We start from the raw sequence: 12,672 nt of genomic DNA, 5'->3' as shown, positions 1-12,672 counted from the left end.
CAGCAGTCCACTCAACCTCTGGTGTCTTTGAGCCACTTAAATATTTTCCTGAATGAGAACTCCATCATCACAACTGTGACAGATGCCAAAAGCAGCAGAAAGGTTGTGTCCACCTCCCTCAAAGTAAATGATCCTCAGTGAACATAGGAGACACCACTACAAACCAAAATCTACAAACCTCTTCATTTCTCAATTTTTACTCATTTAAATAAAAATGTATCATAAAAAACTAAAGACAGTTTTAGTATTCACACAAACATGAAGTCTGACCTGAGAGCTTCCAGCTCACAGTGTGGACTCTCCAGTCCAGCACACAGCAGCTTCACTCCTGAATCCTGCAGGTTGTTGTTACTCAGGTCCAGATCTCTCAGACTAGAGGACTGGGAGCTGAGGACTGAGGACAGAGCTTCACAGCTTCTGTCTGAGAGGTTACAGCCACTCAGTCTGAAGAAGAAGCAGCAAAATAAGATAAATTATTAAAGAAATATGTTTTTGATTCTCAGCTGAAAAAGATCCCGTTGATCTTTTTGGATTTATTTGCACATACAGAACTTTGTTGGAGGCTTTGACCACTGGCAGCAGCCTCAGAAGAGCCTCCTCTGAAGCAGAGTATTTCTTCAGGTTAAACACGTCCAGATCTTTTTCTGATGACAGTAAGATGAAGACCAGAGCTGACCATTGAGCAGGAGACAGTTTATCTGTGGAGAGACGTCCTGATCTCAGGGACTGTTGGATCTCCTCCACCAGAGAACCATCATTCAGTTCATTCAGACAGTGAAACAGGTTGATACTTTTCTCTGGAGACAGATTCTCACTGATCTTTGTCTTGATGTACTGGACTGTTTTCTGATTGGTCTCTGAGCTACTTCCTGTCTGTGTCACCAGGCCTCGTAGGAGAGTTTGGTTGGTCTGCAGTGAAAGACCCAGAAGGAACCGGAGGAACAAGTCCAGGTGTCCATGTGGACTCTGTAAGGCCTCATCCACAGCACTCTGGTAGAATCTGTTTCCCAACCAGTATGACCACAGGGAGGTTGTTTGTTCTTCTGCCATCAGATTGACTCCAAAGCTGATGAAGGTCAGATGGACATGAAGAGCAGCCAGAAACTCCTGAACACTCAGATGGACGAAGCAGAAGACCTTGTCCTGGTACAGCCCTGTCTCCTCTTTGAAGATCTGTGTGAACACTCCTGAGTAAACTGATGCTGCTCTGATATCGATGCCACACTCTGTCAGGTCTGATTCATAGAAGATCAGGTTTCCTTTCTGCAGCTGCTCAAAAGCCACTTTTCCCAGAGACTCAATCATCTTCCTGGTCTCTGGACTCCAGTGAGGATCTGACTCAGCTCCTCCGTCGTACTTGACCTTCTTCAGTTTGGACTGAACCACCAGGAAGTGGATGTACATCTCAGTCAGGGTCTTGGGCAGCTCTCCTCCCTCTCTGGTCTTCAACACCTCCTCCAGAACTGTAGCAGTGATCCAGCAGAAGACTGGGATGTGGCACATGATGTGGAGGCTTCGTGAGGTCTTGATGTGGGAGATGATCCTGCTGGCCTGCTCCTCATGTCTGAACCTCTTCCTGAAGTACTCCTCCTTCTGGGGGTCATTGAACCCTCTGACCTCTGTCACCATGTCAACACACTGAGGAGGGATCTGATTGGCTGCTGCAGGTCGTGTGGTTATCCAGAGGCGAGCAGAGGGAAGCAGTTTCCCCCTGATGAGGTTTGTCAGCAGCACGTCCACTGAGGTGGACTCTGTAGGATCAGTCAGGACCTCAGTGTTGTGGAAGTCCAGAGGAAGTCGACACTCATCCAGACCGTCAAAGATGAACACAACCTGGAACTGATCAAAGCTGCACATTCCTGCTTCTTTGGTTTCAGTGAAGAAGAGATGAACAAGTTCCACCAAGCTGAGCTTCTTCTCTTTCAGCACATTCAGCTCTCTGAAGGTGAAGGGGAATGTGAACTCTATGTCCTGGTTGGCTTTGTCTTCAGCCCAGTCCAGAGTGAACTTCTGTGTTAAGACGGTTTTCCCAATGCCAGCCACTCCCTTTGTCATCACTGTTCTGATTGGTTGGTCTCTTCCAGGTGGGGGTTTAAAGATGTCTTCTTGTCTGATGCTTGTTTCTGCTCTGTCCTGTTTCCTGGATGCTGTTTCAATCTGTCTGACCTCATGTTCCTCATTGACCTCTCCAGTCCCTCCCTCTGTGATGTAGAGCTCTGTGTAGATCTGATTCAGAAGGGTTGGGTTTCCTGCTTTAGAGATCCCCTCAAACACACACTGGAACTTCTTCTTCAGGCCAGATTTCAGTTTACGTCGACAAACTGGTGCAATAAACTCTGAAAGTGCAAAATACAAATAAACTACAAGGTTGATATTTACTTCTAAGGAATAAGAATATGATCATATTTCTCTCCGTCTCCTCAGACTGTAGTAAATATCTAATTGATCCATCAAGTTAAGTCCTCTTACTGCTCTGCAGACAGTCAGCCAGCTCCTCCTGCTTCATCCTCCTCAGGAAGTTCACTGTGATCTTCAGAAATGCCTCTCTGCTCCTCCTCTGCTCTTCATCCACCTCATCATTCTCATTCTTGATGAATTGTGGGTAATCTGGACTCAGACTCCTTTTGATTTCCTTCAGCTCGTTCTTCACAAAACAGACGATGTTCTCCTCCAGCAGCTGGAACACAATAACATCCTGTGTAAAGTTCACTCTCAGTATAAACTGATGGATCAAAGCATCAGATCATCAGTCAGCAGAGTTCAACTTTAGCTGCTGCTGTATCATCTGCTGCCACGTCTCTTTCCAGAGCTACACAGAAAGATTCAGACCTGCTGACTTCACTAAACTAACTTCACTGGTGTAACTTACTAAGTTTGACTTTAGATTCTGACAACACAGAGATCCTGATCATCACATGAAGACCAAACTGATACAGCCCTTCAACACATCAACTTAGGAAGTGAAAATTCAGGGTATTAACTGTGACTGTGGCTGAAGATGGATCAGACAACCTGAACTAGTTCACTGATGAATTATTCCATCTTTAAACCCTGTAGAGACAGAGTCCATGGAGGTCCAGGACTGAATCTAATTTTGGTCTTTGTTATTAAGTCGCGGTTGAAATTATCTGGACAATAACAAAATAAACCTTTCTTTAAGATTCACTGCAGATGAAGAAGAAGGAGCAGAAATGTTTTGTAAAAGTCTCCAACAGACCATATTCATACAGAACATATCTGTTGAGGCTGATGGATTATTGCTCTGTGGTGAACTACAACTCCCAGTCCTCTCCCACTCTCTCCCACCCCAAACCTGTTCAATCCCAATTCAACTCCTGTCTGTCACAGAGTAAAGCTCTACTGGTCTAAAGAGTGCAGCTTCAAACTCAAGTCTTTGTTGGTGTCTGTTGTAGTCACTGGATGAACATTTACACACCATAAATATGGAGTCCAGGTCTGTGTGATGATGTTTGTCAGACTGAACTCTGAGGAGAAAAGACACAAACACACAGTTTGTTCCAGGAGTTTTCTATGAACACCAGAGAAACTGATAGACAAGCTTTGATACCTTTAATGAGTCAAACAACAACAAATGATCAGCTTTTACCTTTTTCCTTTGATAAAGTCATCCATAGACTGATCACTCTTCATGGACACACAGCTGGATACAGCAGACTGTTGTCCTCCCTTAAACATAATAGGACGATCCATAGACCGATCACTCTTCATGGACACGCAGCTCAGTTCAGGAGAATCTGGTCTTGACTTCTGGTTGCTAGAACTAGAAATAAAGCTGACAGTAAAATAATCAACAAACAAACTGAGAATAAACTTAAGAATGTTTTTTCTTTGTATAGCTAAGAATCACAGAATATTTTATCGTTTAAATTCTTAAATTAAGTTTACTTGTCACTTTGACAGTTTGAATGTTTCTGAAAGTTACAACGCCAATAAAGATGATGATGATTATTCTTATTATTATTTTCATATTTTCATATTCTGGTTGAGCCCCCTGTGGAAAAAAAAAGAAAAAACTGAAGCAGTTAAGGTTCAGCAGTAAAAAATGTGACAGTGAGAGTGAATAATGATGGAGCAGTGATCTGAGTGCTGAGCTCTGACAGATGGACAGTTAGAGATCCTCATCTCACCTCTGAGCTTTGGTCTGACTCTCATGTTCCCCACACAGAGTGGTTTTAGAGGGAGGGGCTCCCTCCTCTCTGTCCTCACACTGATTCATAGCTGAGCCTCCACCTTCACACAAACACAACAAAAAGATTCATTACAACAGGATTTACATCACAAGACACAATCAGCATTACTGTCACTAATATGCAATTAACTTCAGCCTTTAACAACCGGTAACTATTTATTACAGAATCTGACTGAAACCAGAGAGAAAATCCAGAAACAGCATTCAAGAATGTTGAATGTTCATCCCAACATTCAATTGAAATAATTACAAGCCTAATCAAACATCAGTTACATGGAAACCAGTCTGACCTTTATTAGGAAACCTCAGATCAGGGTAGGTGGTTCTCTCATCTGATGTTTAGGATGCACCTTAAACATTTGTTTCTTTGTTTGACACATTATTTAAATACTGTGCCTCCACAATTTCACATAGAAATCAGTCTGATTTGTCAGTAATCAGGAAGTTTCAGGGAAATGTATCTCAGATCTGATGGTGCTTCTTCTCTCTGTCCACTAGATGGTGGTATCTGACTGTGCGTTGTTAGCTTTGTGATTTAATTCATGTCACATTATCGATCAGACTACGAGATGACGTGAATATTTCTATTGTGCTTAAAAATAACCCAACAATAAAATCAATGAGTGCTGCTCTAAACCTTCAATGGCTTCACTGTATCTGGAAATACTCAGTGCACCATTAACAGTAAGAGTTAAATTCTCTTAGAGATGTTCATCCAAAGAATCTGACAAATTCAGACATGTTTGTTCTGTCACACCTCAACAGAAACACAGCATACCAGTTCAAGGTTAATAAGTTAAGATTCATTTGTTGATCATCTTTCCAAAAATAAACCTGGTTTAAGTCCGGTGATTCAAAATTATTTAAATTCTTGACTTTACTCTGTGAATTTTACTTTATATTAGAACAAGAATAAAATGAAGAAACAGATAAGGTAATAATACTCACTCACTTTAATGTCTGACCCAGAGGACACACAAAAAGGAAATCGTGTTAACTTGTGTTTTAAGTCATCACAATTACAAAGTCATGAGTAACAGGTCTTAATGTTTCTTTTTTGACGAGTTCCCAAAATGTTTACATTCAGATATTTGTTTTTGACTTGAGCTGTCAATTAAATGTAGTTCAGCAGAAGAGTAAAATATGTGTTCACGTGTTCAAAAATACAGTACCAAAAAATAAACGCTCAAATCATTGTTCATCTAATTACTGAAGCACATATTTTATTTGGTGTTCAATTACTCTACCAGTTAAGACTCCTGAATTCTTCAAACAAAAGATGTTTCATATAAAAAGCAGACTTGTCTGCACAGAAGACTTTTAAACAACTTTCTGATACAATATAACATATGATATATCTCTAAATAAATAACCCTCCATTTTCTAATGACTGAGCACCAGGGTTTTATGGTTTATGCTGGTAATGAAATATCAAGCTGACACTGAACATAAAAAGGACCACTAATCAGCTAGCTAACCTTAGTTAGCTGGAGTGTATTTAGCTTCAGTGTAAATTATCCAGATTAATGTTCTCCATCGTTGACACCTGTCAGAACCATAAAATCTGGAAGACAGTAAATAAACAGATAGGTAGCTGTTGCTAATTACATGTACTGCTATTTTCCCATAGACTTCAATAGAATCAAACTTCTACTGCGCTCCAGGCAGCCCGCTGACTGTTAACTCAGTCAGAACCCGCATGATGGTTCTGTCCGGCCCTGCGAGGTAAAAGTCAAACCACACCATTTTACCCATGGGACTAAAACAGCATACGCCCCTGGGCCACATACGGCCTGTCTAAGGTTAATTGGAAATTACAAAATAAACATATTTTCTAATTTCACCTCATGCATGGACTAAAGCTGCATTTCTTTTATTTTGAAGTTGTTTTTTTATTCACGTTCATAATGACGCGATACGTATATCAAAACGTGCGCATGATTGGATCGTTGTCACCAGCAGGTCACAAGACGACTTTAGCCCTCAAAAATGTCTGCTCCTGCTAAAAAAAGAAAGGTAGATGGCTCGACCTACATCTGTGAACAAACACTTTCAATGATGTTTACGAAATCCAGGTATCGATCCTCTCACTGATGAGCATCTGTCAGCTGTGCTTCGCATCTCCACCTCAGACATTCAACCTGACTTCGATGCACTCGTTGAAGCCCAGCAGAGACTAGATTTCTCTCACTGAACAAGAAAAAAGAACTTAGAAAACACCAAATGAGGTGGTTAGACTACAAAGGCATGTAGGCATGTAAAGGCACCAACTAGCAGTGAACTGGGACGGTTTCTTTGGAAGCCTTTTTCTCAAAATCACAGTTCAGTGATGTTCAGTGACAGTTAAATATGATGTATCTTGTTTGGAGTACGAAAACAATATTGTGATGTCTTTAGAATGCTAAGAACCTCTTTCCAACAGTATATGAAACTCAAATGTGTTTTGGAGTGAATGTGACTGAAAATGTTCATTAATATGAGTCACAAATGGTAAAAAAAACGTTCACATTTTGTTTACCATTGTTTTGGGAAATGACATTTTTTGTCAGGCAACCTCACTTTTTCATTGCTTAACTATAACATATACTCTTACCAGGGTTATGGTATTTACTGCTTTTTATAAAGAAATACAATTAATACAAATACAATTAATCTTATGCAGAATTGAGTTCAGCCTTTTGGTCTGGCCCTCCACAATATTTTCTGTTTCTCATGTGGCCCCATGGAAAAAATAATTGCCCACCCCTGCTTTAGAGCAATGTAAAGATAATTCGCACATTTCAATCACATTACACACACACACACACACACAAATGTGTACTACAATCTCTTGTATGTCCAAAGTTGCACCCAATTATGGTGCAGACCAAAAGTAGCGAGTGCTAGCTAGCGATAGCTTACATAAAAAACAAAACAAAACAATGATCATGCTAATAAAAAAGAAAAGAAAAAAAAAGAAAAAGAAAAAAATGTACTGTCCAATTACTCAGCATGGCAGAATCAGGCATACAGTGTTTAATTAATCTTGTATTGTCAATCAATAGGTTTCAAAATAATAAATAACAAATACAAGCTTCTGTTAAATTATGCACTGTTTCCCCTCCTCCGTTTCACTCAAATGAGCAAGTTGCAGGCACTTTTGGGCGATTGAAATGATTTTGGTATAAATCTTACAGTGTCCATCATGTTGGCTTGTTTACATTCCAGAATTAATTGCACTCAAGCAGAAATCGTAACTTGCTTGGAACACTTTGGAGGTCCGAACTCGGAGATTTCAACTGTGAAATTTCCAAGTTGTCTGGAAGGCAGCATTATTTTACAAATAGTGCAGTTACAGTTTGGCATTTGTTTAATCTTTCAGACTTTGGACAGTCTGATCAAAAATCATGGTCTTTAGATATTTACAGATCTGTCTGACGTGATTCTCTCCAACATCACAGGACACATTAGTTCTCATGTCTCATTAACATGAAAGAAGTACTAACCAAAGTAAACCATCTTTATCTGTGACAGCAGCTCTACATTTGGTATTAATGTATAATCCCAAAGGTTGTCATTTATCACATAAGTTGTATTTGTTTTCAAATCCAGCAAAACTGCATTGGGGGGGAAAAAAAAAAAGGATTATCATGGTTAAGTAAATTGGAAATAGATACATCAGTTTTACAGTACAAACCCTGATACTTTGTTTCTGACAAATCACAATTTCTGGGAAGTCTGTGTTATTGTCAGTGATAATTATTGATAGGGATCTTTGAAAGACAAAGACAACACCTCAGTCATTATCTGAGCTGTCAGACCAGTTCTGTTAGTAAACTGTCAAAAGTTGACACACCCTGTGGTCAAAAAAAAAAAAAAAAATTCAACTCACAAGATCAGTGCTCTGATTCTATTAATGGCCATAAAATACAACTGATCCTCAAATCATTGGCCTTTAACTCCAAGAGAAACTCTTAATATTTGTACACATCTGAAAGCAGCCAATCAGCATCCAGAAAAGTTCTCCTGTCCAGTCAAACAGTGAAACAACACAATGTGATCACAGTGATCCTGTTCACACATTTACAGATTCTCACCTGCTGAACTCACTTCAGGGAGACTTTCTGACACTTTCCAGCTTCATGTGAAGAGAAGAAGCTGCTTGTTCTCCCTCATCAGTCCTGGTGTCTGTTTGAGCTGAGGAAAAGTTACACCCTCATAACTTCAGAGTCCAAAGTATGAAACATTAAAACCGCTCCAACCTGTTTTTGGTTTGTTGTTGTACTGCTGCTGTTAGTCAGCGAGGTGTTACGGGTCACTAAAATAGGACCCCGATGGAGAAACAGATCCGGTAAAACCGAGTCCAACAGAAATAGTCCGGTAGGGATACAAAAGTCCAACAAAAAGAGGAAACACAGACTGAGCTCGACTTTCTGAAAAACTAACAAAGTAACAACAGAGAGAGAGAACAAAAGGCGAGACTGAACAAACAGGGAACCAAGAGAGAGGCTGACTGAGAGACACCGGAGAACCTGAACGGAGGCAGAGAAAAGACACGACAATAACAATAAGAAATAAAACATAAACAAAAACAGTGAACAAGAGCAGCTGGAACAATCAGAACAGACAGGACACTCCGGCAGCGAAGAGAAGTCCGAGGAGGGAATCTATGTGGGCTGATTGGCGGGAAATGCAGGACAGGTGTGCCTCATTAGAAAAGAGGACACGCCCCCTGGGCCAGAACACAGGGGGGAGGGGCCGGGGGACACGTGACTTTAGCAACAAGGAAGCAGCTGACATACACAACCTTTATCATTCAGCCTGTTTCAGTCCACAGCTGTACTCTGCTGTTTTTGTTGGTTTACCTCTTCCACAAAACTTCAGGCTGCTCCAAAGGGAGACATGAAGACTGTGCAGAGAGACTGCTGTGTCCTTTTAAGGGGACTTCAGTAAAGGAAGTTAGATGAGGATCCAGTCAGACGCAAATTTATCAAACACAAATCACCCGAGTACAAGCTTGATGTTCATTTGTAAAAAAAAGTTTCCTTTTAAACATCCAGTGCCTGCATTTTAAAGCATTAATCTCAGTCAGGTCACCCTTCGAGAAAGGAATACTTCAAAATACAAATGTTTTTTGGGGGGGTTTATGTTTTGACTTTGTAAAAAATAGTCAAGTCTCCTTTTTAACAGTGCAGCAAACAGCCAGCAAATCAATAAACAGCTAATACAGTCTGATTGAAACTGTAATTGTAACTGTACAGAGAGATGTGTCAATAAAGAATGGGGAATCAAAAAGAGAAAAGATTGTCATGTTTAACATGGATGTGTGTTAATCATCATGTGTTGATTCAAACAGCCTCTGAAAAAAGGGAGAGTGGCTAAAATAGGATTTATTCCAGAGCTTTGCACTTCTGTGCTGCTTGTATGTTCTTCCTGTAAAAAAAAAAAAAAGGAGGAAATTGAACATTTCCAAAACGCCCGTCCTTGATATGAGAACACAGTGTTCATCATGTACCGGCCTGCCCGGTGTGTGGCTGGTTCAGCCCGTGTTGTGCAGGGTGCTCCTGACAGGTCTGGGCTCGTTCAGTCGTTCAGGCCTCGTTGGCGCAGTAGGCAGCGCGTCAGTCTCATAATCTGAAGGTCGTGAGTTCGAGCCTCACACGGGGCACAGCTTTAGTTAATAATGAGGAGTTAGTAGAACCTCAGTTCCTTTAACACTCTCTGGTTTACGTGACTTATATGACATAGACAAGTATAAAGAATCACATAACAGGTGTTATCTCACTCTTCCAGTTTAAAGGCACAACAGCTTGTGTTTTGATCAGCTGTTAACTCGCAGAGTGCGGCTGCATTACTCTCGTCCAGACAGGGACTTCCAACATTTACGACAGGTTTCTCTCCGAAACCGCAAAACTCCGACATTTGAAACTTCAAGATGTGTTAGAAAACAAAATCACCTATTATATAATTACAGATATGACACAGGAAATGATAATCACAATGTTTGAATCGAAAAATTGTCCGCTCTGACAAATTATCCGGCAATAATTTAGTGGAAATGTGACGTAGTCACCAGATTTTTCTCTGTTTTGGGGAGTATTACTTACTGAAAGTGGTGACGTCATTTAGTGCGTTTACACATTACATTTGTCCCGTGTTACTTTAGTCACACTGCCATGTTTGAGTTGAAATAAGTTCAGTGACTCTTTAAAATGATCGCGGTACCGATGATAATCCCGTTAGCCGGTCTATGGCGTTTTCTAGTGCAGGTAAGCATTAAGCTAATGTTGGGTTAAAATTGGGTAAAATGCTATTTTAAATATTTAATTTGTGGTTTTATTCTGTGGGAGATAAAGTTACTCTTTCATTTGATTATTCTCTCTTTCGGTCGAAAAAAGCCGAGTCCAGTCGAGGAGAGCCGAATCTTCAGAGAATCCGTGCAGACAGGGGGGTTATTTTGATGGACACACCATGAGGCCAATCACATGAGAGGACAAACTGATGTTTTCACAATAATATTCAGCTGGTACATTGACATAGATATGAAGTTTTACAGGTGACCAAGAAGAGACGTTTTCTTTGCTCTACAACGTAACTTTGTGAAAATAACATGTCTGTGGTTGTTTTCTGATCCCTCCTTCGTTTCTTCATGTCTTCTGTTTGTGTCTCTCTCTCGGAGTGATGTTGTTACTGAAGCCGACTCTGACCCCTCACTGAGCGGGTCGGTGCGGAGAAACACTCCGTTACCTCCGACAGCTGAGCGGTATCGCTTCTCGGCCTTTTGGCTAAGATCAAGTGTAGTATCTGTTCTTATCAGTTTAATATCTGATACGTCCCCTACCCGGGGACCATATATTAAATAGGTTTTTGGAACAGGGAGATGGAATAGGGGCTTGCTCCGTCCACTCCACGCATCGACCTGGTATTGCAGTATCTCCAGGAACGGTGCACTCCCTCTGTGTGTTCAATACAAGTCCTGTTCAGCTCAACATCACCTTAAACACATGATGTTGTCTTCATGTGTGTAATGCTGAGTGTACAGAGTGTTCATGTTCAGTTTATGGTTTTACAATCAGTGATGCATTCATGTAGAAACATCAGTTTAATGTTGCTGATTTCATCAGGTTATATTCTGCTGACCAGACTGAATCAATGCTGTCTGTTTCCAGATGATGAAGAACTCAGTTCTCAGTTGATGCTCAGTTATCTCCATCTAGTGGACAGATGGTAGAAGTTGATTCCTGAAAAGAGGAAGTGACTTTTCCTCAGATCAAACTGTTGAAGGAGAACGAGCAGCTTCTTCCTCACTGACTCACTCAACCTCTGTCTCCTGGGTTTGGATTTAGGTCTGGGTCTGGGTCTGGGTCTAAGACCAGGTGGGCCTGCTCAGAGTCTCTGTGTTGGATGTGAGCTGCTGAAATCTCTGAACACCATGACACAGATAATATCAGTCTGATGTGTCATCTGTAATCCAGATGTTGTCAGCAACAAACAGATGTTCCTGACAGAAGCTGTGCTGATGATGATTCTGGATAGAAACTGGGAGGAAATAACTTTATTCTCTCTTTGTTTTTCCACGGAGGAAGTGAAGTTACACCACGTGATATCGTTCTTTCCAGCTCCTCGTTAGTATAGTGGACAGTATCTCCGCCTGTCACGCGGAAGACCGGGGTTCGATTCCCCGACGGGGAGAGCACGTGTGTTTTTCTTTAATAGCTCAGTGACAGAAGTTAACTCTCTCTGGTCAGCGGCGTACCGCTCAGAGACAGCAGTTTTATTTTGAAAACCAACCGGATTCTCTTGGCTTTACAAAGTCCAACTTCCTGTCTGTCTCTTGTAAAGACAGATCAGCAGATCTGAGTTAGTTACAGCAACTCGGAGTAGTTAAGCGAGTGCACCCCAGCTCTAAACTACGGTGGCCGGTAAGTGCAAAACAAATTTACAAAGTGCGAAACACTTTTACAAAGCGTGAAACAAATTTACATGTTGGAAAACATTTTTACATTTTATTAAACAAAATTACACACGAAAAACCCTTTTACCACGGACAAGAAAATGAACAAGTTGCGAAACAAATTTACAAGTGGCAGAACACTTTTACAAATCCCGAAACAAATTTCGTCTTCCGGAAGGGGAATGTACCAAATGCCGGAAATGATCCAGAAGAAGATTGACTGTGAGCTCAAAAAGTTTGTATCGGTTTGTGTGGCGGGAAAACTTTTTCAAAGTTTATGACAGCATGGAGTAAATGATGTTTTGGTCGTTTTGTGGAAACAACTTGAACCAATTTACGCGGTTGTGTTTTCCGTGCGGACGATCTGTAGAATGTTTAACGTTGATGAACGGACCAGACGGAAGGAGCACGCGCACAGGAGACATCTAATAAACAGCCGGAAAATGCTAAACAAGCTAAGTGTAGCATCGCGCTAACTAGCTGAAGCCGCTGTCAGACATGCAGTGAATTAAAGTGCACCGTTTCATTT

The 12,672-nt window shown here is 41.0% G+C and overlaps 1 protein-coding gene and 3 non-coding genes across 4 annotated transcripts in view; 3 read left to right on the top strand and 1 right to left on the bottom strand.

Moving 5' to 3' along the window:
* The window catches only part of LOC115053002 (NLR family CARD domain-containing protein 3-like), a 237,659-nt gene extending 233,422 nt beyond the window's left edge, over positions 1-4,237 (bottom strand). The window contains exons 1-6 of the mRNA XM_029517543.1: positions 4,149-4,237; positions 3,638-3,775; positions 3,437-3,485; positions 2,470-2,677; positions 548-2,336; positions 271-444 (exon numbers count right to left, since the gene is read on the bottom strand). Of these exons, the coding sequence (XP_029373403.1) occupies positions 271-444; positions 548-2,336; positions 2,470-2,677; positions 3,437-3,485; positions 3,638-3,775; positions 4,149-4,237 (2,447 nt within the window). The remainder of the gene's footprint in view (positions 1-270; positions 445-547; positions 2,337-2,469; positions 2,678-3,436; positions 3,486-3,637; positions 3,776-4,148) is intronic.
* Positions 4,238-9,784: 5,547 nt separating this feature from the next.
* On the top strand, positions 9,785-9,857 carry trnam-cau (transfer RNA methionine (anticodon CAU)). Its single transcript has one exon. It is a non-coding gene; the product is annotated as a tRNA-Met (tRNA).
* Positions 9,858-10,954: 1,097 nt separating this feature from the next.
* LOC115057825 (U2 spliceosomal RNA) lies at positions 10,955-11,145 on the top strand. Its single transcript, XR_003841963.1, has one exon. It is a non-coding gene; the product is annotated as a U2 spliceosomal RNA (small nuclear RNA).
* Positions 11,146-11,809: 664 nt separating this feature from the next.
* On the top strand, positions 11,810-11,881 carry trnad-guc (transfer RNA aspartic acid (anticodon GUC)). Its single transcript has one exon. It is a non-coding gene; the product is annotated as a tRNA-Asp (tRNA).
* Positions 11,882-12,672: the final 791 nt, after the last annotated feature.

Source organism: Echeneis naucrates, chromosome 2 (assembly GCF_900963305.1).
Source record: "Echeneis naucrates chromosome 2, fEcheNa1.1, whole genome shotgun sequence".
NCBI lineage: Eukaryota > Metazoa > Chordata > Actinopteri > Carangiformes > Echeneidae > Echeneis > Echeneis naucrates.
This window is presented reverse-complemented; position numbering and strand designations above follow the sequence as displayed.